Source organism: Salarias fasciatus, chromosome 23, assembly GCF_902148845.1.
Source record: "Salarias fasciatus chromosome 23, fSalaFa1.1, whole genome shotgun sequence".
In the NCBI taxonomy this organism is placed as follows: domain Eukaryota; kingdom Metazoa; phylum Chordata; class Actinopteri; order Blenniiformes; family Blenniidae; genus Salarias; species Salarias fasciatus.
Window position 1 is genome coordinate 33,652,358 of NC_043766.1, and position 26,104 is coordinate 33,678,461.

At 49.0% G+C, this 26,104-nt stretch overlaps 2 protein-coding genes and 2 long non-coding RNA genes across 5 annotated transcripts in view; 3 read left to right on the forward strand and 1 right to left on the reverse strand.

The window, feature by feature from the left end:
• Positions 1–10,668, reverse strand: part of LOC115382255 (uncharacterized) — a 22,208-nt gene extending 11,540 nt beyond the window's left edge. Inside the window, exons 1-2 of the long non-coding RNA XR_003930515.1 lie at positions 10,657–10,668; positions 2,380–2,384 (exon numbers count right to left, since the gene is read on the reverse strand). This is a non-coding gene — a long non-coding RNA (uncharacterized LOC115382255). The remainder of the gene's footprint in view (positions 1–2,379; positions 2,385–10,656) is intronic.
• LOC115382260 (uncharacterized) overlaps positions 1–26,104 on the forward strand; it is a 425,955-nt gene that overhangs the window by 74,494 nt on the left and 325,357 nt on the right. The gene's annotated exons all lie outside the window — the stretch shown is intronic.
• On the forward strand, positions 2,387–13,899 carry LOC115382239 (protein shisa-like-2A). Its single transcript, XM_030083953.1, has 3 exons — positions 2,387–2,571; positions 11,260–11,396; positions 13,709–13,899. The coding sequence occupies exons 1-3, from the start codon at positions 2,390–2,392 to the stop codon at positions 13,897–13,899; spliced, it is 510 nt and encodes a 169-aa protein (XP_029939813.1). The 5' UTR covers positions 2,387–2,389.
• On the forward strand, positions 18,686–25,928 carry c23h19orf44 (chromosome 23 C19orf44 homolog). 2 transcript variants are annotated; one of them, XM_030083907.1, is made up of 10 exons: positions 18,686–19,093; positions 19,848–19,997; positions 20,089–20,198; positions 20,440–20,926; positions 20,999–21,299; positions 21,879–21,979; positions 24,069–24,534; positions 24,646–24,717; positions 24,798–24,964; positions 25,477–25,928. In XM_030083907.1, exons 1-10 carry the CDS (start codon positions 18,980–18,982, stop codon positions 25,552–25,554), a joined length of 2,046 nt encoding a protein of 681 aa, XP_029939767.1. In that variant the 5' UTR covers positions 18,686–18,979; the 3' UTR covers positions 25,555–25,928. The 2 variants fall into 2 exon arrangements, with proteins under 2 accessions (XP_029939767.1, XP_029939768.1); XM_030083908.1 differs by having other exon boundaries at positions 20,443–20,926.

Here is a 26,104-nt window from a genome sequence, read left to right on the forward strand (position 1 = left end):
TGTTCCTCTCACGCTGTGTCAGGAGCCGAGTGTATTTGACAGCGGTTCCTGTGTTTGTGTCATGGGTGAAATGGCCATGCTCTGACGTGTTCAGCGCTAAATGCACGCGACTGTCTGAGCTAGAAAACACAACTCTGAGCTGGCATAGAGATGTAAAACACTTCACCTCAGCAGCTTTCCTGGAATCCCTTGGGGACATGAAATAGCTTACCTTTTTTTAAATGAAGGATTTCAAACATGTTTAGGTATTTGGCTAAAAGCTGATGATGCCAGGCCACAAGTTGGTGCTGTTGTTTGTTTTTCGTCCATCTACACGCAGACGAAGTTGGAGCTTTGCAAGTTCCACCTCTGTAACCGTTTTTAAAAAGTTGAATCTCTTGATCTGAAAGTTGAATCTCTGTTCTGTTTCAGAACCTCTCCTGTCAAACCGGATGCAGCTTCACCGCCTCTACGTTGGCCTGCAGCTCTGAGAGGAGAGGACTTTGCTTCACCGTCAGAATGTGGCTGAGTTTGCTGACGTGTTGTTGCCTTGACCTGTCTGAGCCACGCTTCTTTTCATAGGTCATCCTTTAATGTGTTTTCACATTAACCCTGCAACACAACAGCTCCTGCCGTAGCCTCTTTCAGCTGCTGGAGTGTTTCTCCACTCAGGGCAACAGACGAAACTCACATTTCATACTCAACAAACAGTTTCTCCTGAGGGTGGGACATAAAAACAGCAGCAGCGTGGACTGTTTGGATGTCAGGTGTTAAAATGGTGCATTTATCCTGAAAAACATTGCTGTAAGCCTCCAAAATGTGTTCAGTCTCACGTACACCACATTTTTTATCTGTGATGTGCAGCTGAACTTACAGGAGAAAAACATATTATTTTCAAGGAGAAGTGCTTTAGCAGTGATTCCACCAAACATCGTTTAACAAAACAAGCGAAGCGCATTAATTTAAACCAACCAGCGCCTTCTGAGGGCTGCAGCTTGGGGAGACTTTACGTCGCCACGGGGTTTATAAACATACTGTATTTAAGCTAATGCTCAGAATATTGGCTGAAATTGAAGACCGACGGAGCGCCTCACCCGGGAAGTTTTCCACCAGCCTCTACTGGCCACTTGGGGCCAACAGGAAATCTACACAATTACCAGTTTCTGCTGCTTCTGTGGAAACGGGTAAAAGAATATGGGAATTCCTTTTTTTGAAATAACACGATTATTGTCGGTAAGATATAGAATATCCCGACCGGTTCAGTATCAACACAGGCTCAGCTGACGTGACCGGTGTGTGGATTTGAATGTTCTCAGTTTGAACTGATCACAGGTTTTCACTTGAAGCGTTTTCGTGGTTAGCATGGGAGTAAATTAAGCACAAATAAAGCAGAAATAAATCATTTGAAGTGACAGATTTGTGGTTTTTCCTGTATATTTACTGATGATGAAGTGAAACCTGAGCTGGCTTCATGCAGGCGGGGTTGATCTGCTGCTGCCGGAGGATCACACAGATGTGCAGCGAAATCTGTCCCGTCCAGATGTTTCTGCCTTCAGACCGAAGTCAGGAAGCAGGACATGAATGTGAGCTGATTGGTTTCATTCATTCATCAGACTGAAGGTGGAGAGAGAGCGAGAGGTGGAGGGAGAGAGAGCGAGAGGTGGAGGGAAAGAGAGAGAGAGAGGTTGAGGGAGAGAGAGAGGGGGAAAGAGAAAGGGAGGGAGAGAGGTGAAGAGAAAGAGGGACAGAGAGAGAGAGAGGTGGAGGGACAGAGAAAGAGAGGGAGAGGTGGAGGGAGACAGAGGGAAGAGAGAGGTGGAGTGAGAGAGAGGGAGAGAGAGAGAGAGTGGGGGTGAAGGGAGAGAGAGATATAGGTGGAGGGAGGGAGAGAGGGGTGGAGGGATAGAGAGGTGGAGTGAGAGAGGTGGAGGGAGACAGAGAGAGAGGTGAAGAGAAAGAGGGAGAGAGAGGGGGAGGAAGAGAGTTGAAGGGAGAGAAAGAAAGGTGGAGGAAGAGAGGGGTGGAGGGAGGGGGAGAGAGAGGGAGAGGTGGAGGGAGAGCGAAAGGTGGAGGAAGAGTGAGAGAGGTGGAGGGAGAGAGGTGAAGGGAGAGAAGGGGGAGAGAGAGGGAGATGGAGAGGGAGAGAGAGGAGTAGAGAGAGGTGTGAACGTGGAGAGAGGAAGTAGAGAAGAGAGGTGGAAAAAGAGAGAGATGAGAGAGAGGGAGAAGAGAGGAAGAGGAGAGAGAGGGAGAGAGAGAGAGAGAGAGAGAGAGAGAGAGAGAGAGAGGTGGGTGGGAGAGCCCTGCAGCTCCAGCATCAGGAGCATCACAGCTCCCAGACGGATGTTTGTGCGGCACGAGCACGCGGGAGATGGTTTTCTCGTCCACCTGTGCGCGCACGGAGTCTGACATGAGCTCGGACTGCGAAAGTTACTACACGCGGGAAAACGTGCTGGTGGGCGGCTTCACGTGCCCCAAGTCGGACAGCGATTCCACGGCGCTGTTCTGCTGCGGCTTCAGCGACCTGAAGTACTGCTGCGACGACCCCAACAGCTTCTTCCCCTACAAGTATGGATACATGTGGTGGCTGAGGTAGGGGACGCGCACACGCACGCCTCGGTGATCGCGCACGGCGGAGGTGGAGGAGCTCCGCCGCTCGGCGCGCGTGCAGCCGGTGAGCCGCCTCCTGCAGGACTGAGGCTCCCGCGCTGCTTTCTGCAGCATCTGCAAGATCTTCTATCAAAAACAATTCAGTTATTTATAATCTAAGAAGCAACAAGTGATCTTTGCTTGTATATAAGACAATATTTAGGAAGTAATTCAGATAAATGTGCTTTGTTTTGGTTTGAGAGAGAAATGCTACTGAGGAGTATTCTTGTTTTGTTTTTTGTTTTTTAAATCGTTATTGTTGAGTATTCTTGTTTAGTTGTTGAAGAGCTTTTCTCTGAAGCTTAGTGAGAAACAGGCATTCAGAGAAGAACTGACAAGTTGGTGCTTGGAGTGTTTCACTTCTTCATTTAGTGCATTTCTCTCTTTAAAGAGCCAAGTTGTTTGTCCTCATTTCAAGACATCTTACCTAGAGTAATTATGTTTCTGCACTGGCAGATCATTTCACTTGCTTATAGCCTGAATCCTCTGAAAACAGATCTTTATTTCCGATATTAAGACAGTGAGCTGTTGCAGTGTATTTTTCACAGTTTGCAGGAGACTATTGTGCCTGAAATTAAATTTTTCAGAAATGAGCCAGTGTTAGTCTTGGCAGCAAATTGAGCTTTAATCACAGCCTTTTGTCAAAGATACAATTTAGTTTTATTCATATTTTCATCGTCAAGACCGTTTTTGCCCATCAATTGTGTGGTGAATGTAGTTGACTGTTCAGAACTTTATTGACTGCACTCAGCTGTTTAATCAGAACAAAGAGATTGAAAAGCTTGAGGCCGCTTTAAGAGACACATTCAGCAGTACAACACAGAAAGTCTCTGTCCAATCTGAACCATTTTTAAGCATAACTGAAAATATTCATTCAACTGAATTTCCCCAACACGTCAGAAAGCTACGGCCATGAAGACTCACCGCCGTGAATCACCAACATGACTCAGCCAAACGCTCCTCAAAGGGCGTTCATTAAAATCCAGGAGAATGAGGGGAAACGTCTACAAACCACGTGCTACGGAAGTTCTGCAGTTTAAATATTTCACTAATAGCTCTTATAAGGCGCTGCTTCTTCTGGAGATTGAACAGTGAACCGAGTAAACCACTCACACACACACACACACACACACACACACACACCAGTTATAGTCGCTCTACATGTAGGTTGACCTTTTGTCGGTGAGGACTCGCTTCAGCGGAGATCTTTTAGCGAGTTTCAGCCTCTCGTTTACACGAGAACGGGAAGCGATAGTGTCTGAGAACTCTGACCAAAGTGGAGGTTGGGGGAAACTCCATCTTCACGCCGACGCGTGGACAGCGAGAAGCGCAGTTTAACGTCGCAGGAAGCACCATGGCGTCGTGTGTGTGTCGACAGTTTAGCTGCTGTGTGACGAGGATGAACACTGCTAAAGCTCTGCTCGTTTTTAACCTTGGTGTCTTTTGCTTGGTTGCATTTACAACGGGAAATGCTCTGTTGTGTGCAGAAGCACTGTCGCTGAAGGAACAGGAAGCCAGTCGGTGTTGTTTTTTCCAGGACTCTGATAGGCTGCCATGGCCTTACGCTTCTGGAACCTAGAAGTTTGGCACGCTCAGAGTAGCTCTGAACCAGGTTTTTATGACAATTTGGTTAAATTGCCTTTTTTTGCTGGTGTGAACTGTTATTTTTGAAAACGTAGAGGAGAAAATATCTGTTTTTGAAACACCCGGCTATGTGTGAACGTGGCCCGAGCTTCCTTTCAGTTTGTGCAAAGTTAATCAAACTCTCTTGAAAATGTGATGGCTGAACCCTGCACCTCTGTCCGCCCTTCCACGTGACAAGAGATGCTATTTTTGGACAACTTTCTCTCAAATGCTCATCTTAAAGGAATAAAAAAACTTTACTTGTGATTGGTTTTCATGCTGATGATGCAGTTAGTCTTCATTCTCATGACTTGTATTTACTGGTGTGTGAATGTGTGTGTGAATGGGTGAATGTGTTAATGCAGTGTAAAGCGCTTTGGGCTCTGTCAATGCAGTGTAAAAGCGCTATATAAGTGTAGACCATTTACCATTTATACAGTTTAAATCTTGTTTTGTTTAGGTCCAAACACATGATGAATGAATGAAATTTCTTGATTGTCATCGCAACAAGTTACCAAAGTTACAACGAAATTTGCTTGGGTTTTAAAGACGTCCAGGCAGCCAATTACGGCGCTCCGTCTACTGAAGACTGTGGGACGAACCCCGGCATGCCGGGTTTTTAAACTCCAGTTCCAGCAGCGAGCATGGACACGTCAGTCTTCCTGCACACGGTTTGGCTGCAATCAGCAGAACTGGCTGCTGCGTGAATGAATGAGTCATGTGAGGGCATTACAGATATTCTCCGTTCCTTCATGTTAATTTCAGGTTTGCTGGTGAAAACCTAAAGTAATCACACCTAAACAATCCTCGTAAATCACCCTAACTTGAAATTTCAGCCTGTGAAGTGTAATTAAAGCTAGGGTTGGCGATCTTGGAAAACTAGCGTTAGCATATAGCATCTCCCCAAGGCTCCGTCTGGCTAGCTCCGCCCAGCTCCCACCCCATTGGAGGAGCTCCCGTTGGCAATGGAGACGCGGAGACGTTCGCGGCGCGTGCGGTGCGCGCGGCACTTCCGCGTTCAGTGCGTTCCTGTCGTAACCTGTCCTCAGCGCTTCGTTTCTTCGTTTTTCTTTATTTGCACAACGCCAAGGTATGGCGCACTGAACGGTGAGTGAATCCCCAAACATTCGTCTCCGCCGTTCTGAAACGACGCTCCGTCCTTCTACGTGCGCACTGAACCAGAGTCAGTGCAGACGTACATGTACGCGCAGGGGGCAGGTCGAACGGCGAAGGGATTTGATTGGTTTAAAAAAAGGTGTCCCGTCAAGACTATTGGTTGCTGTTTTTCCCGTTTTACTCCTGCTGTAGATAGCGGATATTTTCCAAACTACTTTAAAAACACGCTATGAATTGCTTCCCATCGGGTCATAAAGATCATTTTAACCAGTATTTAAAAAAATGTATCTCATTCAAATCGCCAACCCTAGCTTTAATTAGCTTGGATTAATTGCTATTTCATATTTAAAGCTAGGGTCGGCGATCTTGGAAAACTAGCATGTAGCACGAATGTAGCATCTCCCCAAGGCTCCGCCCAGCTCCCACCCCATTGGAGGAGCTCCGTTGGGAGCGAACGCACTGGACGCGGAAGTGCCGTGCGCGCGCGGAAGCGCCACGTGCACGGAGTTTGTGATCGCCTCCAGTGTTGTTAACCTTTCTGACTGCCCGCACACAATGCGCATAGGAGCGCAGCGCGCCCGCTCCGCTTCCTTCTATTTTTCACGCGAGCGCCGAGAGCTCCTTGGCAACGCGCGCGCTCTGAACCAGGGCCAGTGCACGCCATTGAAATGTACCAGCCAGGGGGCTGGTAGAACGGCGAAGGGATTTGATTGGTTTCTTTAGAGCGGTCCGTGCCTTCCGATTGGTCGGAGTTTTTACTGTCCTGTGGCCGCTACAGTTGTCAGAGTTTTTCTGCACATTTTTCCGTCCACATAATGTATTGACTTCTCCCAGAGGGCAAGGAGCATTTCACTCAGTATGACAAAAAATGCTTTTGGACAGCATCGTCTGCCCTAGCTTTAATCTGTCATGTGATACTACTGAAGCCTGTTATAATAGAAAAAAAAAAGCCATGATGGGTTAATCATGAGTATTTATAGTGGATGAGGACTGTGGCTGTGGGGCGGCATGGTGGTGAAGTGGTTTGCACCCGCGCCTCACGGCGAGAGCAGCCTACACATCCTGGTTCTTGCACCTGCCTGATCATCAAGTCCACCCTGGATCTTGGACCGGGTCTGCATTCATTTTTATTTCCGTCACTGCATTTTAAAATCACACAGTCACTGACACCCCAGATGTGAGTCGTCTGTTCCTCCACCGCTCCTGCTGCCCTGCAGGACTCAGACCTGATGACTGGAGGCTGTTGGTCCTGTTCGGGAAATCAGTTTGAAGTGATCGGAGAAGATGGTTTGCCGCCGTGTGGTGATTAGATCTACGTGAGTTAAAGGTGCTGTAGGCAGGATTCCACATCTCCGCCATCTTGCTTAGGGTTACCTCAGCAAGATGGCGATTTGACCCATCTAAGATGGCGATTTGAAACCCAGCACAGCCAATCCTGTCCTGTTTTCTCTGACATCATGCCTTTGCGCAAATTAAGCCCCTCCCACAAGAACGTGCGACGAACGCCCCTCGACCAATCACGGTTAGAGCCTCAGGGGCTCTTCTGATTGGTCAAAAATACCTGGAGCTGTCGAGATTCCTTTTCAGCTCAGAACAGAGACAGATGGGAACGCTGCGCCCTTGCGGTAGTGCAGTTATGCTACACTCCTAAAGGATTATCAATGAATACTCTAACATTTAATCCAAAGAAAACACAGAAAAATTAGCTTTGACTGGCAAAATCCTGCCTACAGCACCTTTAAAGTAGAGGAACTTCTCAACCGGGCTGGATCTGAGGCCTGTACAACTACCGAGCTGGATTTCCTCTTGCTGAGCTAACTTCAGGGTTTGACCCTGGATTTTCTGTACTGTGAAGCAGGGTAACTTACCGGAAATAAAGTACTGCGGTAAGTAATGCTGAACAGCTAATGCATGTTGTGTTTGTGTTTGTTGAGTCTGCGTGGCGTTCTCGCTGTCTTTAGACTGAGACTTTATCAATAGGCAGACTTTTTGGCGTCTGACGAGTACTGGCAAGCTAAACCAGTGAACGCCCTTGATTAATTTTACGGTTTGTCAGACGTCAGTCAGAGTCAGGCGAGGAAAAGAGCAAACTATAATTGGATCCTTTCATTGTGAAACTGTCCGCGTCAGTACTCCGGTCGTGGAGCGATCATTTTATGCATCCATCCGTGGTCTGATGGGTCAGGCTTCATGTGAGCGATGAGGATTTTATTGTGATGCTGAACCAGGCTTTTCAAAGAAATCGTTCCACGTCGCACATTGTCATCAGAGAATGTGGAAAAAAGAAAAAAGTCATTTTGCAGAAAATTATTTCTGTGGCTTTTTTTTTTTTTTTGGTGGCATTGGCTCAAGCTGTCTCATTTGTGGTTATTTCAGTGAGCGGCTGGAGAGTGGCGGTGCTGTGGAGTTGTGGAGTGGGCAGTTAAGTCACGAGGCGACGGCGCAGAGTTCAAAATCGCTGCTGCTTCCAGCTGAAGTGCAGTGAAAACCGTCTCCAGCGCTCTTTATTCGCTAAGTAGTCTGTGTGCGACGACTTTCAAATGAGTAAGCGGAGCATTTAAGCACTTGTGTCAGAAGGTTCGTCCTCATTCGGGAAATAAAGTTGTGCACTGAGTCTGATCTAAATGTGGTGACCCAGAGTTCATTTAAATTTTCTCCAATCTCATCTCAAGGTTGAATATCTGAAGCCTTCAAATCTGATCCTGTTTTTTATGACTGCAAGTTTTTCCGTGTCTCCCTGCTCCTCATACTGAATTCAGAATCACGGTCGGTTATCAGGCCTCTGCTGAGCTTGATGGCGAATCATTTATTTGAGTCAGACATGTCGAAGGTTCGTGTTGAAGCTGTTGCACTCGTCTGTATGTCCAGAATCATCAGGATGACGCGACTTTCATCTGCGAAGCGTGCAGCCTGCATATCCTCCAGTTCTTGGTTTCGGAGGTTAAGTGACAGTCAGGTGCAGGGAGCACATGACGTCCGGCCCGAGGCCACCTCCAGGGAGTCCAGGTCTGAACGTAAGCTCGGAGACATTCTCTGAGCCGAGAGGCCAGTAACGTTCCTGCTGATGGGCTGAAGCCGCTGAGACTGTGATTGTAAACAGAGGAACCCCTCTGCTAACGGCGTGCATTGAGGTCCGTCCTGGAGGAGCTGTGCTCTCTGTGCTTCCTCTGCTGGATCGTGGTAACTCCCCACAGAACCAGAAATGGGATTTTTTTAAAGAATGAGGAGTGGTCCAGGGGCTTTGGCCTGTAAAACCACTCCTGTTTGAGGAGTCAGCTTTATAACATGTTGACTCCAAAAACAACCAGTTCCTCTGCTGATCAAGCTGCTGCCGTTGAACCAACTGTCTTTATCCTCCTCTTCATAGTTTGGCAGAATGTTCTTACTTTTGTCATTCTCACTGATATTCAAGAATCTCCAAATCATCGCCCGTCCTCTCTGGTCTACCTGCTGCATGGCGTCCTGTCGTACTAGCTGGGTTGTATCGGGAAGCTTTTCCCGATACTTTGTACAGTACTCCGTTCAGACCTGATGGCCAATTCAAGAGTTTTAGAAGATGCTCAGTGTCATGAATACATGTGTGTTGCACACACGGTGTTTGTGAGTGGTTGGTTCTGAAGCCTGAGGGCCAGTGGGTAGAAGCTGTTCGCCAGCCTCGTGGCCCTGGACTTCAGACTCCTGTAGCGTCTGCCTGATGGTCGGAGTGTGAAGAGTGTGTGTTGCGGATGAGTGCTGTCTCCGATGACAAGTCAAATTTTCTCGCATAGGTGAAGGGCTTGTAGAGCAGCGGACTCAGCATGCCCCCCTGGGGGTCCCAGTACTCACAGTTCTTGGGCTGGATGTGCGGTTGTGGACCCGGACTGACTGCGGTCTGTCTCTTAGAAAGTTCAGCACCCCGTTACAGAGGGAGGGCGTCAGTCCGAGAGTGAGGAGCTTGTCTGTGAGTTCATAGGGGATGACTGTGTTGAATGCAGAGCTGTTATTTATTTATAAATATCTGGGTAAATATGTCAGCAAGCAGAGCCTGAGTGCACGGCCTGAGATGCTGTCTGGGCCCGCTGCTTTCCATGGGTTTGTATTACTCAGAACCTTGCGCTCGTCTGCTGAAGTCCCCCGAGAAGTGAGTCCTGGTGCTTTTCCAGCTTTTCCAAAATGAGGTCCTGGGAGAGCCTTTAAAGGGATACTTCAACATTTTGGCAAATTTGCCCATTTAGCGCAATTCCTTAGTCATTTCGAACAGCATACTTACTTTTTTTGTGAGGGCGAGCTGTTGTTTATTCAGAGGTGAGTCGTGGAAGGTTTTCGGGACGGACACAATGGAAGTGAACGGTATTTTTGGTTCCCACCGTCAAACTCATCAAATACACAATCCAACAACCCCGAAACACTTTGGTTAACCCGTTATAATCCGCACATTCACTACACTGTGAAATATTAATGCAAAATTACCAGATTGAGTTTTTTATGCGAAGATTGCTAAGACGGAACTACTTACTAAACATGCCGTCTGGGCATAGTGATTTCAAAAGAAAAAGAAGTTCCCAATATTTGCTTCAGTGTCGTAACGCTACAGTATTATTTCTTGGTGGTTATAACGTGTCCACAGTAAATCTCTTATATCTAATTTACATGACAGCGTTTCAAGTGAAAATCCATCGGTTTTTCGTTTTTGTTTCTGAAAGATTCTTAAAAAATTATGTCCATTTCCATCGAAATGGCAGAAACACTGAAAACATGTTCATGTTGGGCCATTGGTTGTTTTGTAATGAAACCACACACACACACACACACACGCTCAGTCTTGTATTTCTATCCTTGTGGGGACCGTCCATTGACTCCCATTCATGTCTAGCCCCTAACCCTGACCCTTACCCTAACCCTAACCCACACCACAACAAAGCCTAACCCTAAAGAAATGTTTTTGCACTTTTACTTTTTTCAGTAACAACAACATGGTCAAGAAAACACTGTTTCTCCTACTTAGGACCGGAAAAAGGTCCCCACAAGGCACGTCGTTCCATGTTTTGCTATCCTTGTGGGGACATTTGGCCCCAACAAGGATAGAAATACGAGAACACACACACACACACACACACACACTTCTTATTGTCTCATGCTAGCTGTTGCCAAAGCTGTCCGTCCCTGGGAGAGGGATCCCTCCATACTGTGGTTCTCCCCAAGATTTCTTCTTTTCCCACTGGGTTTTTGGAGTTTTTTCTTGCCGGATGTGAGGGTCTAAGGCGGTGGTTGCTTCGTTTTGTCTCGTTACTGTGAATTTGACATATTAACATTATGCTTATTCACTGTTTTTATTTTTACCTACCAATGTAACATCTTGAAGCCTCTGAGGCAACTGTTGTTGTGATACTGGACTATACAAAAATACATTGATTGATTGAAACTGATTGACACACACACACACACACACACACACACACACACACACACACACACACACACACACACACACACACAGGCGATGAAGTGGCATTGCCATTAAGGTGACTGCCAGCTGTTGAAGAAACGTTCCCCACGGCTGTGATGAGCAGCGGCAGCGTTTCCACCTTCTACACGGAGACTGAGCCGTGGCGATTACTTCAAGTTTACACGACGACGGAGTCAGAGTGTTTCGGAAAAAGCTCCACCTCGGGAGCTGGTTTTGAAAAGTTGCATTTTCAGCAGTTCTGAGAACCGTGGTCCTGTAAACTGACCCCCAAAACACAAGGAAAGTTTTACACTTTCACTTGAAAACTTCGTCAAGTCACGCACAGACAGAAAGCAAATACTGGCTGAATAAAGTGGTTTCACAAAGCCTTGTGTAATTTGCGGCCCTGGTGTGTGTTCCAGGGGTGTGTTCCAGCTGTCTGCCTAACGCCCTGCTGTGTCTTTCAGCCTCGGAGCTCTGGTGGGCCTCTCTGTGGCCGCCGTGGTTCTTCTGGCCTTCATCATCACGCTGTGTGTCCTCTGCTATCTGTTCATCACCACCAAGCCCAGAGGCCTGGACAATGGCCTGTCCCTCCAAGCGCCAGGTAGCCCGCCGTGTGACTGTGCCGCTGCATCGATCAGACTCCCTCCATTATTCAGTGCTTTCACTTTCATTAATGGGGGACCTGAGGGGCTTCAACCTGAAGACTTTGCTGTTCTTTATTCTTCTCCTTTTCTTTTCTTTTGCATTAACCCATTAACTGCTAAACAAGCAGGATTTTTCCACTAAACTGCTCATCTTGTTAAAATAAATAAAATCCGATAACATCCTCAGATTCACCTCTCTTACGAAACGCCTTCAAGTGTGAAACATAAAGCTACCAGTGAGTTTTGGGTGTCTGTTTGCATGACAGCGATGCTCAGAGTCGCTGAAAACACACGTGGAAATAGTGTTTAAGTGACAAAAATTACATTACAGCAAGAACAATCAACTGGTGGCCCAACATTAAAGCTACATCGTTTTCAGCGTTTCTGACATTGTCATGTTCACGGACATCGTTTTCAAAACGTTTTAAAATGCTGCATTTTCACTTGAGATGTAAACAGGATCTTCGTTTCAATTGAAAAAACATCCAAACCAACCTTCACCGCCACAGTAGTGTTACTAGGTGTTTACATCTATAGCCCCTCACAGTCCTATTCCCAAAGCGGGGCTGTGGACTTCTGCATTTTCTCTGTAAAGATACAGTCTCTAATTTACTTTTTCTGACCTTAAATTTCATGGCTGTCAACTTGTGTCTGACGTCTGCACTGCAGATGCAGAGGGACTGAACCAACAGTAAAACACACAGTGGAGAATTTCTTTGAGAAGAGGGTAACTTTTACATCTGAATCCAGAGAGGCTGTTTTCCGAATGAAACGTCCCAGGCTCTGGTTACAACTCGGTCATCTGTTGGAATCAGTACTGTGTCTTTTTTAATTTGGAGAAGTAAAACGTTTGGCAACATAAAGATGACCATACAGACAGGATGTCGTGGTTTGAGTGCCAAGCCTCTTCTTACCGGCGTGTTTTTGTTATAGTGCAGCAGTACACACTCAGACACTGACAGCAGCAAACAGTGTTTTGAAATATTATCATATTCATGAACTCATAATGCTCTTTGTTGCGTGGACAAACAGCCAGAATGCTTTCGATTGGAAACGCCCTGCTAACAGCACCCTAGTCACAGGAGAGCGGGCATCAGACAAGCAGGACTGGTGTTTTCAGGACTCCTTCCTCCATCTGTCAAACGTGGCTCAGACAGCTCCAGACTGCAGCTCTGCTCAGGTGCAGCAGGTTTCAGCAGCTGAGACGCTCAGCCTGACCTCTTCCTTCGCTCCTCTGCACTGATCGCCTCCTGCTTGTGTCCCTGAGGCTCGAATACGCTCCACAGGAGGAAGAAAGAGAAAGACAGAGCAAACAATGGCAATACCGCTAATGACCTCTAGGGGCAGTGTTGTTCTGTATAGCTCATGTTCTACCAGCTAAAGCAACAAAGAAGACATCAGGACAAAGATGTGTGTGGAAACAAACAGAGCTAGGACATGACCTGTCCTGGACATCAGGACAGAGAAGCTTCAGGTTCTCTTGAAAAGCAGAAAACAAGAAAACAAATGATCTCCTCAGATCAAATTGTAACAGTACCTGGGACGTGAAAACTTATCTTAGCAGTTCTGAACCGCTGTTGGGATTAGAAGTTGTGTCCCACATGAAGCCAGCAGTATGCACTGCCCTCTACTGGATGTATTGAGTAACAACCATGGCAGTGCACCCGGGAAGCCGAGGGAAAAGGACGACAGAGATCCACTGAAACTTTGTTGCGTGCCCTGAGACGTGGAGGACAGGAGGGAGGCCGTCATAAAGCATGTCCACGTAGAGGTGGGAACGGAGTTCACAGATGTCTGTGTTTGTCCGTGTCCCTCATGTCCTCTCTGGAGAGTCGTCCAGATATCCCACAGTTCTTTGTGAGGGCCGTGTAAACACTGAGCCTCAGACTGCTGTTCACCTTCCTGACACTGGCATTTCATTTCCATTGTGGAGCTGGAATGGAAAGCAGCAGCTGTTTGTGTCTCTGCGTAGGCTGACACTAACGAAGAAGACCGGTCCCCACGCCTGCATGGATCCCTCTAGATGTCTTCGCTTTGTGCAGCTCTATCCTCAGTCGAACCACGTAGCGGTTGATGAGGGCTTCTTCTCTAAGTGATCTCCCCTCTCAGTGTGCAGCAAGGCCTCAGCTGTAGTTTCTACCATCTCTACATTTTCCTCTGAAGTCTTTCCATCCTGTATTTAGTTGCAGTGTTGATCTTCTCTACTAGATGTGTTGTTGTGGTGTTGGTTCGGTGTCTCAGCCTCTGAATCGGCTCTCCTGTCTTCCAGGTCCAATGTCTAGTCCACAGGAACCCGGGTCGAGTCACAACAGCGTCCCCTCGGGTCCTCAGGGCTTCAGGAAGCACTTCCTGCGGGGCAGCAAGCTGGACTGCGACAACCAGCCCCCCGAACCCGACCGCCTGTTCCAGCGCTGCTTCATGGCGACCGTGACCTCCATCAACGTCGAGGGTCAAGCGTAGACCGGCCCCGTATCGGCGCCTCTGACTGATGGCCTTCTGCCGTGGTCCCGGCTCTGTCGTTCCACGCTCTACAGAGGTCCCAGATGGAGTTTGGGCCTCCGAACAAGCAGCAATGGCTCCGTTTGACCCAGAGGACCGAGACTGCTGAGGAGTTTGTGGAGTACCCTAAAAAACACGAGCCCGTCTGCTGATAAAAAAAAAAGTTCTGTAGCAGGACCTCGACGTGGACATGTGATTGTTTTAATACTTTGTCCTGATTAGTTTCAGTTCTGGGAGTCATGATGTGTGTTAGGTGTGTTTGAGCCGGACGCCACAGGAGTGCTCTGGCTCGCTTTCATAAACATCAAAACATAGATTACCTTAATTTTGCTAACAACGCCAGCAAAATTCTCAAGGAGAGTCAATAAATATGTAGAAAACATTTGGAAAATGGTGAATGAGCGGTACTGAAAACAAACTGGACCCCAGAGCCCCCCCACCCAGACTCTGGGGACTATGAGCTTCTGTTGTTCAGGATGTCTTGTTTCCTAGACAACAGGAGACAAAACACTGAAATAATTCTTTTATAAAAGACGTTCTCTGGAAATGTTCTGTTTTTGAACAACAAGCCACTGCAGACAACAAAGTGTTCTGCTGAACCTGAAAGAGTAGAGTGACCGGTCGCCAGAAATTAGGAAAAACTAATTCGCTCACATTTTTAAGTCTCACTTTGTACCTTTATTTATTTATTTATTTATTTATTTAATTATTTATTTATTTATTTATTTATTTATTTATTTCAGCCTGCTGGATTCAAACTGTTTGTACTGAGTATGGAGAATATTGAATGTGAGAAATGGTGCTGAAATCTAATTCTGGTTTGTCACGTGTTTTTTTATGACAATATTTGCATTATAACGACCAGGTGAAGCAGATTCCTCACCAGTGCTCAGTGAAGCAGGAGCCAGCAGGGATTTCAGAGAGTTGATGGGAACACGGAACTTTAGAGATAAGCTGTGTCACTTTGTGTTTTCATTTCTGTCATGTAGCATCTCTGGCAGCGGCCGTTCTTGCAGGATAATGTTGCTTTTCAAGTTTCCCGTTCTAACACTGAGGATGGTGCCGTGTATCGTCTGTCTCCCCAGTGCTGTGGTCAAAAGCTGTAACGTCTCCACAAGACGACGCCCTCTGTAAAGTCATGCCATAAACCCCGGAGAATCCACAGGGTTGAATAAAAACACTTCATTATACCCGAGGGAAATTCTTCTCTGTGTTGCTCCACGTGGAATAGAAAGAAGAGAAAGTTCTTCAGAGAGACATTCTTCAGGACGGACGTCCAGGACATCATGGAGGACTGAGAGACATTCTTCAGGACGGACCAGATCCTGCACCAGACCCTTGTCTCTGAGAGGGCCTTCCCAGAGTCCATCTCCATCATGTCACTGGACTTTCTGATGAGTTCGTTGAGCCTGATGGAGTCTCCACTGTTATCCTGTTGTCCCAGCATGCAACAGCAGAGAGGACAGAGTGGTCCAGAGAAGACCTTGAGCACAGTGGGACAGGTTGAAGGACTGGAGACAGCTTCGACCCTTCCTGTAAAGAGCTGACCCAGTCCAGTTTACTGGCAGGTCCACCCTCAGACTGTCCTCACTGACCCTCTGGATGGAGACGGGGTCTTCATCACACTGAGTTCTGTCTGTGGTGTGATGAAGACGTCCACGGTTACCTGTTAGTTATTCAGAACTTTATTGGTTGGTTAGTCTTGTAATTACAGGTGTGTGCTGGTTTGGAACACACACTCTTGATCCCTGTCTCCCACGGCCCTCGTTGGATGGTCCCAGACCGGGACTAGAGAATCCTCTATGTGGAACAACGGACGAACCACAGCTTTCTCTTAATCTGAGGTAAAAATGAGACTGGCACGTCGGAGGACACCATATCAAGACCGTTCCTGGAAGAGTAAAGCACATGTGGGACACTGGCTGCTGGATTTCTACTGGGATTCTGACTGGACTGTGATGTTCTGATGGATTACAGATCACAGACCTGGTCTGGCGAGGAACACGCGACCTAGAAACATTGATCTGATCGATCACTTCACCACCATCATTATGCGACGACGATAAACCGCTGCGGCTCCTTCATGCAGAAATCACTTAACGGTCGACCACACTGCTTGTTGTCTGGTCATATTAATGCTGCGCGATTAATTTGTCAACATTTCATTTATAGTTAGACAGATAAGATTGTTCATGGATTGTTCTTTAATCAATTTAACAGCCAGTCTTGAGAATTTTCATGCTGGTTAGAAATTATTTCCTCTTTCTTGAGTTTTGTGCTGCTAAAATGGAAACAGAGCTCATGATAACTCAGCTCAGTACTTCTCTTGGAAAGTCTAATCTCTTACTTTTCTACTGACACTGGAGTCACTGAAAGTACGGCTTTTTGTAAGAAGACTTACAAGGCAGAAGTTGTTGGAAAGACTCCGCCTGGTGGCAGATCATCGATCAGGATAGACTACCTCTCACAATCCCATCTGAAATTCAAGCTGATCTGAACACATTGGATACAATGAGACATTTACAAACCGTCTGCCTTGCAATCTGATCGCAAGGAGGAGTTTTGGACACATGGAAACGCAGCTATTGTTACTGTTTGTAGCGTATGGCTCTATAGTGTGTTTATATGACAACAGTCTACAGCACCCGTCCACGTGCAGAGGAGCTATTTACCACAGGAGCAGCGTTTCCGCCGTAGACATGGCGACGAACCCAGAGCATTTTCAACAGAGCGTTTTCAAGAAGTTGTGTTTTCCGTGGCGCCTTGGACAGTTGTCATGTAAATGCACAACCAAAGAGCAACCAAAGTTTTGCCTTTTTTAATTTAAAAATGTTATCAAGTAAACGATAAACGGCTGCTTTCACCCAGAAGTTTTGACCGAAGGAACGCTGTCATTTGCAGAGAAGTGTCAAATTATTGTTTTACTGACTTTTTCCTCTGTCGTGTCGGGTCCATGAGCCAAGTGACCTCTAAGGCAAAACGTGGATATACGGAAGAAACTCAGGTCTGGCCAGTCGCTAGAATAATATGATTAGAAAACTGGGTTTTGAACTTTAACTACTGAAAGAACTTAATAGTGAATGAAAGAAAGTTGCTAGTTGCTGTTGTTTACAGCAGAAACAGGTGAATCTTTATCCTCGCTGATCAGCGTAACCCTACGAGCTTCACTGCACCCGTTCAAATGTTGATGAAAGAAGCTGCAAAGAAAGAATCTTTTTGACATGAATACAAAAACAAAGCAGAACATTTTCTAACCTGCTGCAAAACATCTCTCCAAAGGCCAATTACCCTGTCCATTACCGGAACTTTCTACCAACTGAGTGTCAGCGCTCACTTCATTAAAAAGACGAGCCACAAACGAGCGGCAATTTAAAAAAAAAAAACAGTTTTTTAACCTTTGCTTTAGTGATTTCATCGATCCATCAGTTTGTATTTGGTGGAATCGTAATGTCACTTCATCTGGAGGCGTCTGCACACATCCTGCACTCGTCTTCAATCCGCTGCTCCTTTTGTTCTCATAGGGAATATTCATCTGGCTCTGTGGAGCCCTTCACTGAGCTCATTAACATTAATGGGTTGTGTTTATTGTACTTATCTTCAGTAAAATACCCAGCAGCTCAAGTGCCTCCTGCTAATTAATGTGCATTTTCCAAAGTGATTAAAATCTTCTTGCTTTCAGGCTTCACCGGGCATCAGATTTTCTCTCTGTAAATCAGATTTTTCATGCATGTGTGTGGCGAAGCAGCAAAGGTGTCATCGGAGCTGCACTGCAGTCGTATTATCTTTTACCAGGAGGGCTCCTGTGGGCGACAAATCACAGCGTCTGAGGAGAAAATCACAAGGAGAAATCTGAGACAATGCGGAAGGTAAAACTGAGTCATTCACATTTATAAACAACCCCGGCGTTTGTGAAAACTGGGGTTTGGTAATGTGGATTCTGGAGGACTGACGTCAACAGTCCATCGCAGACACACTCACAGTCACACCTGGGGGGGAGACAGGACCACCAGGAACCACGGATGTGCAACACGGTTTACTGTGAGGGCCACAGTATTAGTTCTCATCCAACCCTGAAAATTTGTGAAAATTTTAATTTTATCTTGCAATTAAAGAGTATTTTTTTATTTGAACTTCGGCTTGAAGTTTCTCATGTACTGATGATGTGCAAAGGATGAAGGCGACTCCGCTGACACCGACTTACCACAAAAAGAAGAAGCCCAGAGTCTGTGAAGGCGCCGTGGTTTGTGTGGGAGTTGACTCGCAGTCAAAAAAATTAATCACAGTTCATTAATCCCTTACAAAGCTATAAATTCAATGCACATGCCAACGTAGAGTCGCCGTCAGCTACCAGTCACGCAGAGATCGGGGTGGTTAAGTTCCTCCATTCTGAAAGAGCCTTTAATGTAAACACTACTCTGCATGGGGTTAGACAGAAATAACTGCAGAGCTTTTAGCAAAGCAACATTTCAGACCAGTTTACATCAGACGTCACAGGTTCAAGAGGCATTTCCAGTAGAAGAGGGAAATTATTTCATTGCTTCTGTGTCTTTCATCTTCCCGTATCCTACTGAGTGAATAATGTCATAAATGTGGCAAAATTCGCCTAAAATTAAACTTAGGATCCCCAGGGCCTCATGAGCCCCCGCAGCTGCCACCTGCAGTACCAGAGGTGGACTGTGGGGCGCTGCGAGCTGGCCGGAGTCATTAATGCCACGAAGAAGAAGAAGAAGCGGAAGAGGAGGAAGAGGCGGACGCTCCTCCATGGAAACCAGCGACGCCGAAAGGTTTATTTATCCAGACTTTTGGCTCAAACTGTCCAGAAAGTGTCTCCCGGAGGACGAGTTTCAGCGTCACTACCTGGTAATAAACCGCACGCGGTCCTGAAGACACTCTCTTCCGCGTGTTGTCCACGAGCTTTAAACATTAGCTCGTCCGGAGGAGAAAACGAGGGAGATGTCTGCTGGGACCCGGGAAGCCTGAGAGCCGTATTGCTCTACGGGTGGCTCCGCTGGGAGACCTCTGCACCGGACTCCCTCTCACCATGTGGAGAAGAGGCGGCCGGAGCTCCGCTCTGGACCGAGCTCAGGGGCTGCTGGCGGCCAGGAGGAGCGGCGGGGGGGCCGGAGGGGCCGGGGGCACACAGGGACACGGACAGGTACACGCACCAGTACACACACACAAGTACAGGTGTATACGCAGGTACATACACACGCAAAACACATACAAGAGAGAGACAGAAATAGAGAGACACTCATTGAAAGAGTAAGACACACACTCACTCATAAGAGAGAGAGAGAGAGGCAGACACAAACACACAGGTACACACTAACAGAAGGACTGGTATACACACATACAGGCACCAAGTGCAGGTATGTACACACACAGGCATAGGTACACACAAACACACACATGTTTGTACTTATATCGTTGTGAGGACACTCATTGACATAATGCATTTCCTAGCCCCTTACCCTAACCCTAACCATCAAAAATAGATGCCTAACCCTAACCTATGCCCTAAACCTAACCTAAACCCAATTGTAACCCTAAATCAAAACCAAGTCTGAACCCTCAAAAAGGTCAAACATAGGCCTTTTGAAAAGTGAGGACCGGCAAAAATGTCCTCACTTCGCAAAATGTCCTCACGCTGTTGGTGAAAAACGAATTCTGGTCCTTACTTTTGGGTATGTACAAGAACACACACACACACACACACACACACACACACACACACACACAGACAGACCGTTGTCATTGGAAGCTGCATTTGTGAGAGTCGTCTTGTCCAGCAGTGTTTGGCCTCACTGTCATGTTCAGCTAATCTGACGTTTCAGCAGGAAGTCTGGCCTCAGTCCTCGCCGTCTCATGCTGTGGAACAAAGTGAAGTAACAGATAAACCTCTCGTCTAGGGACGTGAGCGAGGGCCTGTCCCCTCCAGACCTGCAGGCGCTTCCTTCTCGGACCTGAGCGAAGAGTCTTCCGTCAGTTTGGCTGCAGAGCTCCGACCTTTCATGGTCGGGGAGGCCGGTGAAGCCGGGGAAGCCGGCGGAGCGGAGGAGGTGAGCCACGGCCGAGGCGAGCGTTGCGACACGTCGTACGGGCGGACACGTGGAGGAGGTCATGTTGTGTGTGGTTTTTGTGTTGCGCCAGGATGCCCGGCCTCGGAGCTCTCTGGAAGGACGGAGCAGGTTCCTGAAGAAACCTCCACCCCCGACCAGCAGCAGCGGCGGCAGCCGGTCTCAGGCACCTCCGGAGCCCAGGTGAGGCTCCGCAGGCGGAAAGGCAGCACAGGTTCAAACTACAGGTTTATTCAGACTTGCACTGTTTTTCATTGTGCTTTTTTGGTGTTTTGTTCTTGCACTGTTCTTTGTGTCCCGATGTTTGCGGAGCCTTTCGCTCAGACACATCTTCTCTTCCCACTTTTTAAAGGACGACCACTCAGTCAGCAGTGAAGGTTCATGTTTTCTGTCCTTCTCTGAAGCTCTCTCTCCCGGCTCCTAGCAGGTGTGTGCCGTCCTCTCAGCGCTCGTCCCAGGCCGCCGTCCTCAGCAGACTGGCATTAATCGAGAGCCGCGTTCGAATTCGCAAGCCGGACCAGGACCAGGACCAGGTCCAGGACCAGGACCAGGACCAGCGGGGAATGAATCCTGCCAGCGAGCTGACCTCTGACACCCCAGCAGCAGCAGCCACCCAATCTCCAGTGACTCCCCAGCAGCCCAGTGGTGACCACAGACTGAAAGGAAGCCACTTCCTGAAGAGCAGAGCGGCTAATGCAGGCGGAGCTGCTGCCGCTGACGGTCCAGACACCGGTGTCCGGTTGGGGATGGCGGCGGGGCGGGCGAGGCGGGAGCCGGTGAAAGTGGTGAGCAGCGTGAGCCTGGAGAGCGACGAGGAGGACATGAGGAGACTGCTGGGAGACCCGCTGGATTCGCCAGACGACGGCTTGTCTCACCTGGGACGACGCTCTCCCGTCAAGCTGCAGGATAAGGTGTGTTTCATCCCGGCGCCGCCGGTCCTGGTTTGCCGTGTTCAGTGTGAACCTGTTTCTTGTCTCACACAGACATCCAGCAGGAGGGTTCGCTCTTCGCCTCCTCCGTCGTCTCCGTCCATCGCAGCGTCTCCTCACCGCTCCGCCGATTCTCCTCCTCGCCGCCAGGCGTCTCCGTTCCGCTTCACGGGCCAGGCTCAGGCCCGCTTCAGCCCCTCTGTGCCGTCTCCGCTCCCGTCGCCCCATCCGGCGGGGAGGCCCGGGTCCTCCCGCTCCGCCTCCTCTGCGTCGGGCCACCGGGAGGCGCTCTCTCTGGAGGAGCTCTTCCCCGCCGGGCCCGACTCCAGCAGTGTGAGTTCGGTCTCCTCTGGAGGTGAGTCGAGAAAGTGTTTTTCTGCACATGCTGACAAAAACCGGCTCATGTTCATCACATGTGAATCATTTCTACACTTTAAAATGATCCGGCACTCCAAACCGATCTCTTTTCCCAACGAGTTCTCCGTGCGGTATCGGGCCAATACCTGATACCGGTATCAGAGGAATCCTCTCCCACTTCCCTGAACGGGCAGACCGCCGTCTCCTCCTCGGATCCCGATCCCTTACATTGCTGCTGTATGAGATTATGGCCAAAAGCAGCTGGTAGTCATCTGTCCCTGTCAGAGAGGAGGCAGAATGTGTTATTATGGCGCCACCTGGAGGCAGAGCAGTGTCAGCACATAAAGCCTGTATGGAAATCACTTGTGATCAACAAGTGTAGCTTACACTGTATAACAGACATTTTGGAGGTTGTAATCGCTTCACTGAAGCTGTTTTTGTTTGTTAATCACTCTGAAAATTTCTCAAACACTCAAACGTGAACACACAGTTTGTTCTGATATTTCAAAGCGGTCAGTCGGAGCTGCCGCATTGCTGCACTTCAACTCTGCTTGTTTTTGTTTTTTGTTCGGTCCAGATTTCATGATCAATGTGAAGTCTCTGGATGAGCTGGTGCCTACCGCCTCTGGGTTCGCTGAGGAAACGCCCGGAAACGAAGCGAGACGTGATGTCAAGCAGGTACATTTGATTCAGCGGATTCAACGCCACCTCGCTTCTACACACTTCCTCCCGCCAGCTGAGTTTTTTCAAAGCTTCAGCTGAAGATGAGAGAGAATACACACCAGGAGTGTTCTTTAATGTTCCCAGTAGAACACGGTCTGTTTTGATTGAAGCAGTGGATTATCGTTCTTTCCACTTGAACTCCAGCCGCCACCGCGCCTTTCCTCACACCGTCCACACCCACAAGGTCAGCGGGGTCAAGTTGACCGTCCAGTCCTGAATTCTTTTGCCGAGCAAGAAATATGGTTAAAATATCCCTTTAGGCTCAAATCAGATCAAAACCTTTATTTATCACGAGCAGAATGATACGCAGAATCACTTTAGTCCCTGATCCACAAATAATAAACAAGACCGGGAGGAAGATGGAGACACACATGAAAAAAAGTGTGTTCTGCCACCTTAATGTGGTGGGGGAGTTTGAGCGCTCGCAAGATCCCAGGAGCGATGTGGTCGGGGGCTTTATGCCCCTGGTAGGGTCTTCCATGGCAAACAGGTCCTGGGTGACGGGTCAGACTGAGAGCAGTTCGAAAGCCTTTATGAGAAACAGGAAAACAAAGGTCGTTATGTCGCCCGGTGTGGCGCAGCCGCGGCCCCGCCCGGGAGTCAGGCTGAGGTTGGGGCTTGTATGTGAGCGGCCGTTGCCCACAGGGCCAGGCCATAACAAACACCATGTTCGAGCACAGGGGGGTCCATAAGTGCACTTGGCACCAGGACACCCTGGGTCGGAGGTCGATGATCAACTTTGTTGCCGTGTCATCTGACCTCTGACCTCTGTTTTGGACACTCGGGTGAAGAGAGGAGCAGAGCTGTCGACCGATCACCACCTTGTGGTGAGCTGGATTCGCTGGCGGAGGAGGAAACCGGACAGACTTGGTAGACCCAAATGTGTTGTGAGGGTCTGCTGGGAAATGTGTGGTGGAATCCTCTGTCAGCAGGGTTTTCAGCTCCCACCTCCGGCAGAGCTTCTCTCATGTCCCGAGGGAGGCTGGGGACATTGAGTCCGAGTGGTCCATGTTCTCCACCTCCATTGTCGAAGCAGCTGCCCGGAGCTGTGGTCGTAAGGTCTCCGGTGCCTGTCGTGGCGGCAACCCCCGAACCTGGTGGTGGACACCGGAAGTAAGGGCTGCTGTCAGGCTGAAGAAGGAGTCCTATCGAGCCTTGTTGGCTCATGGGACTCCAGAAGCAGCTGACAGGTACCGGCAGGCCAAGCGAACTGCAGCCTGAGTGGTTGAGGAGGCAAAAACTCGGGTCTGGGAGGAGTTCAGGAGGCCAAGGAGGAGGACTACCAGTCGGCCTCGAAGAAATTCTGGCAAACCGTCCAGCACCTCAGGAGGGGAAAGCAGGTCTCTGCCAACACTGTTTACAGTGGAGGAGGAGCTGCTGACCTCAACTGAGGATATTGTTGGACGGTGGAAGGAAGACTTCGAGGACCTCCTCAATCCCGTCGCCACGTCTTCCGTGGAGGAAGCAGAGGCTGAGGTCTCAGAGGTGGACTCGTCCATCACCCAAGCTGAAGTCACAGAGGTGGTCGGTAAGCTCCTCGGTGGAAAGGCACTGGGGTGGACAAGATTCCCCCTGAGTACTTTAAGTCTCTGGATGTGCAGGGACTGTCTTGGTTGACACGTCTCTGCAACATCGCATGGCGGTCGGAGACAGTGCCTCTGGATTGGCAGCCTCCCTGGGAAAGTCTATTCCAGGGTACTGGAGAGGAAGATTCGACCGATAGTCGAACCTCGGATTCAGGACGAACAAAGCGGTTTTCGGGGGGACTTCTACAAACCCAGAAGTCAAGATGGTCCACAGGTGTCTGCAGATGGTTTTCTTGTATTTTGGTCTTTCCCACATTTTGAAGACTTCTGGAAGGAGGCGGAGAAATTGGGAGGTTCTGGAAAGTCTGTGTTAAAGAGAATCAGGAGAGAAGAATTACAGTTGCAAGTGAAATAACGGTAACTGAAGGCCTGGTGGATCGGGCTCCGGGCCGCCATGAGGCATCTGAATTTCACCCTGCGACTGTGAATGGCATCAATCTGATGTGTTTCTTTCATAGAGAGAAACCAAACCGACCATCACAGCAACCACAGCCGGGCCGCAGCAGCTCCAGAGAGGGGAGGAGGAGGAGGAGGGGGGGCGCGACTATCAGAGCGACTTTGAGAGCGAGAGTCCGTCGGATCAGAGCGCCAGCCAGGTGTCCGAGGACGTGCCGGGCGGCGGAGACCAGCAGGAGGCGGAGTCAGAGGTCAGAAGCGAGGAGTCGGACTCCTCCCTCGGCAAGACGCTGGACGACTGTCCCAGCACGCTCTCACATGGCAGCCGGACGGCGTCCAGCAGGACCAGGAGCCCCGAGTCCTGGACCGGCAGCCGGACGGCGTCCAGCAAGAGCCGGGACTCCGAGTCCTGGACCGGCAGCCGGACTGGGGCTGGACGCGCGAGGAGGGCCGCTGTGGCCAGCAGGGCTGTGAGAGAAGCAGCGGTGCAGACCCACCCTGATCCTCTGGCACACACCTGGTGGTCTGGTCAGTGCTCACACACACACACACACACACACACACACACACACACACACAGGCTCATCATGTCAACACCGCTCACGGAGTGAACGGTTCTGGTTGTGTGTTTCTGAACAGGCGTAGCTGCTCCAACCTACCTGGACGCCTCGCCGCTGCTCGCTCACACCCTGAGAGCAGAAAGGGTGGAAGGTAGAGCCTCACGCACACACACACACACACACGCACGCGTGTTGAGAGCCACGGCATCAGTGTTTGCGGTTGTTCTCCAGCCCTCGCCCCCCTCCGTCCGGCTGTGCTCACCGTCGGTGAGGTGGTGCGGCAGCAGCTGGAGGCCTTGACTCGCTCCGTCCAGCTCAGCCGGCTGCAGCACTCCCGGCTGCTGCAGAGTCTGGAGCCTCCAGACTACAGGTACACCACGCTGGAGGACACGCTGCAGGTAGCTCACACACACACACACACACACACACACACACACGCACACACACACACGCACATAGTGTTTGCCTCCCTGCCTTCGGTCATGTGACCTGGAGTGACCTCTCATTCCTGAAGCAGAGGGTGAAATCCGCTGTGGCTCCAGGAGTTTCCTGAAGGTTAAGTGTGTGTGAGTTCACACACTGAAGGCCTGGTTCAGTCTCCGCTCTGATTCTTCAGAATATGAGCAGTTTTCTCTTGAGCATAGATTCTGTGGACCGTCTTGAACTGAATTAACGGATCATGTGTCCTGGGTCTGCGCCTTAAAGCCTGACTCATCTGTCTACACTCTGGGACCCAGCTGTTCCTCATCGTTCTAACTCTGCTGATTCAGGTTCTGGTGTTGAACCAGCCGTCTTTCTCCTCCTCTCGATATTCTAGCAGAACACGATTTGCAGTCTGTCTCACTTTTTTCCAAACCGCTGTAATTCTCTTGATCCTGAGCTCTGTTGAGTCGAATCCTTTCTCCCTCAGATGATGAAGAAGCGGCGAGCTCCCAGACCGAGCATGGAGGCGGCGCCGGCGGAGATGAGGGACTGCCACTGCACGTGACGGCACGCCGCCCTGCCTCTCTGCCAGGACGTCAGTCTGAAGCTGGAGCGCTCGCAGGGAAACCTGTCTCCTGACAGCAGGATCAGTGATACACTTTGAAGTGCTGAAGTGATAATGCTGTAAAACAGTTCACTCTGCCTCTGCCTCTCTCTCGTGGTCATATTCCTCCACCTAGTGGCGCTTTTGTGTCTCTGCAGTTTGATGTTCCGACACCAAATGAAAATTCTATCAGTTATTCTCACTTCTTCATAAAGTTCTGCTCTTTGTTTTTTCACTTCAGCAGCCAGTGGCCTCGCTCTTTTATGAGGAGCAGCCTGAATCCAGCTGTTCAGGAGTTTATGTTGTAAAAGTGTTTTTTTCTTCTTTTGATACAATAAAACGTGAAACACTAATAATCCAGTGCCTTCTGCTGCGTCGCCTCACTGAATAGTCGTCTGTGTGACTGTAGCTTTCGAACGGCTGTGTCGGTGTGTGTCTGTAAAGTGTCGTAATGTGGCTTTTCCAGGTTTATCAACCAGCTTTGGCAGTTTTTATTAATCGTTTTGAGGAA

Bases quoted from the DNA above. Each gene is read 5' to 3' on its own strand.
- c23h19orf44 (XM_030083907.1), top strand. From the start codon at position 18,980: ATGTGGAGAAGAGGCGGCCGGAGCTCCGCTCTGGACCGAGCTCAGGGG. The intron at 19,998-20,088 runs GTGAGCCACGGC...GTGTTGCGCCAG, and splicing joins AAGCCGGCGGAGCGGAGGAG to GATGCCCGGCCTCGGAGCTC. The intron at 24,535-24,645 runs GTCAGTGCTCAC...GTTTCTGAACAG, and splicing joins GGCACACACCTGGTGGTCTG to GCGTAGCTGCTCCAACCTAC.
- LOC115382239 (XM_030083953.1), top strand. From the start codon at position 2,390: ATGAGCTCGGACTGCGAAAGTTACTACACGCGGGAAAACGTGCTGGTG. The intron at 2,572-11,259 runs GTAGGGGACGCG...TGTGTCTTTCAG, and splicing joins GGATACATGTGGTGGCTGAG to CCTCGGAGCTCTGGTGGGCC. The intron at 11,397-13,708 runs GTAGCCCGCCGT...CCTGTCTTCCAG, and splicing joins CCTGTCCCTCCAAGCGCCAG to GTCCAATGTCTAGTCCACAG.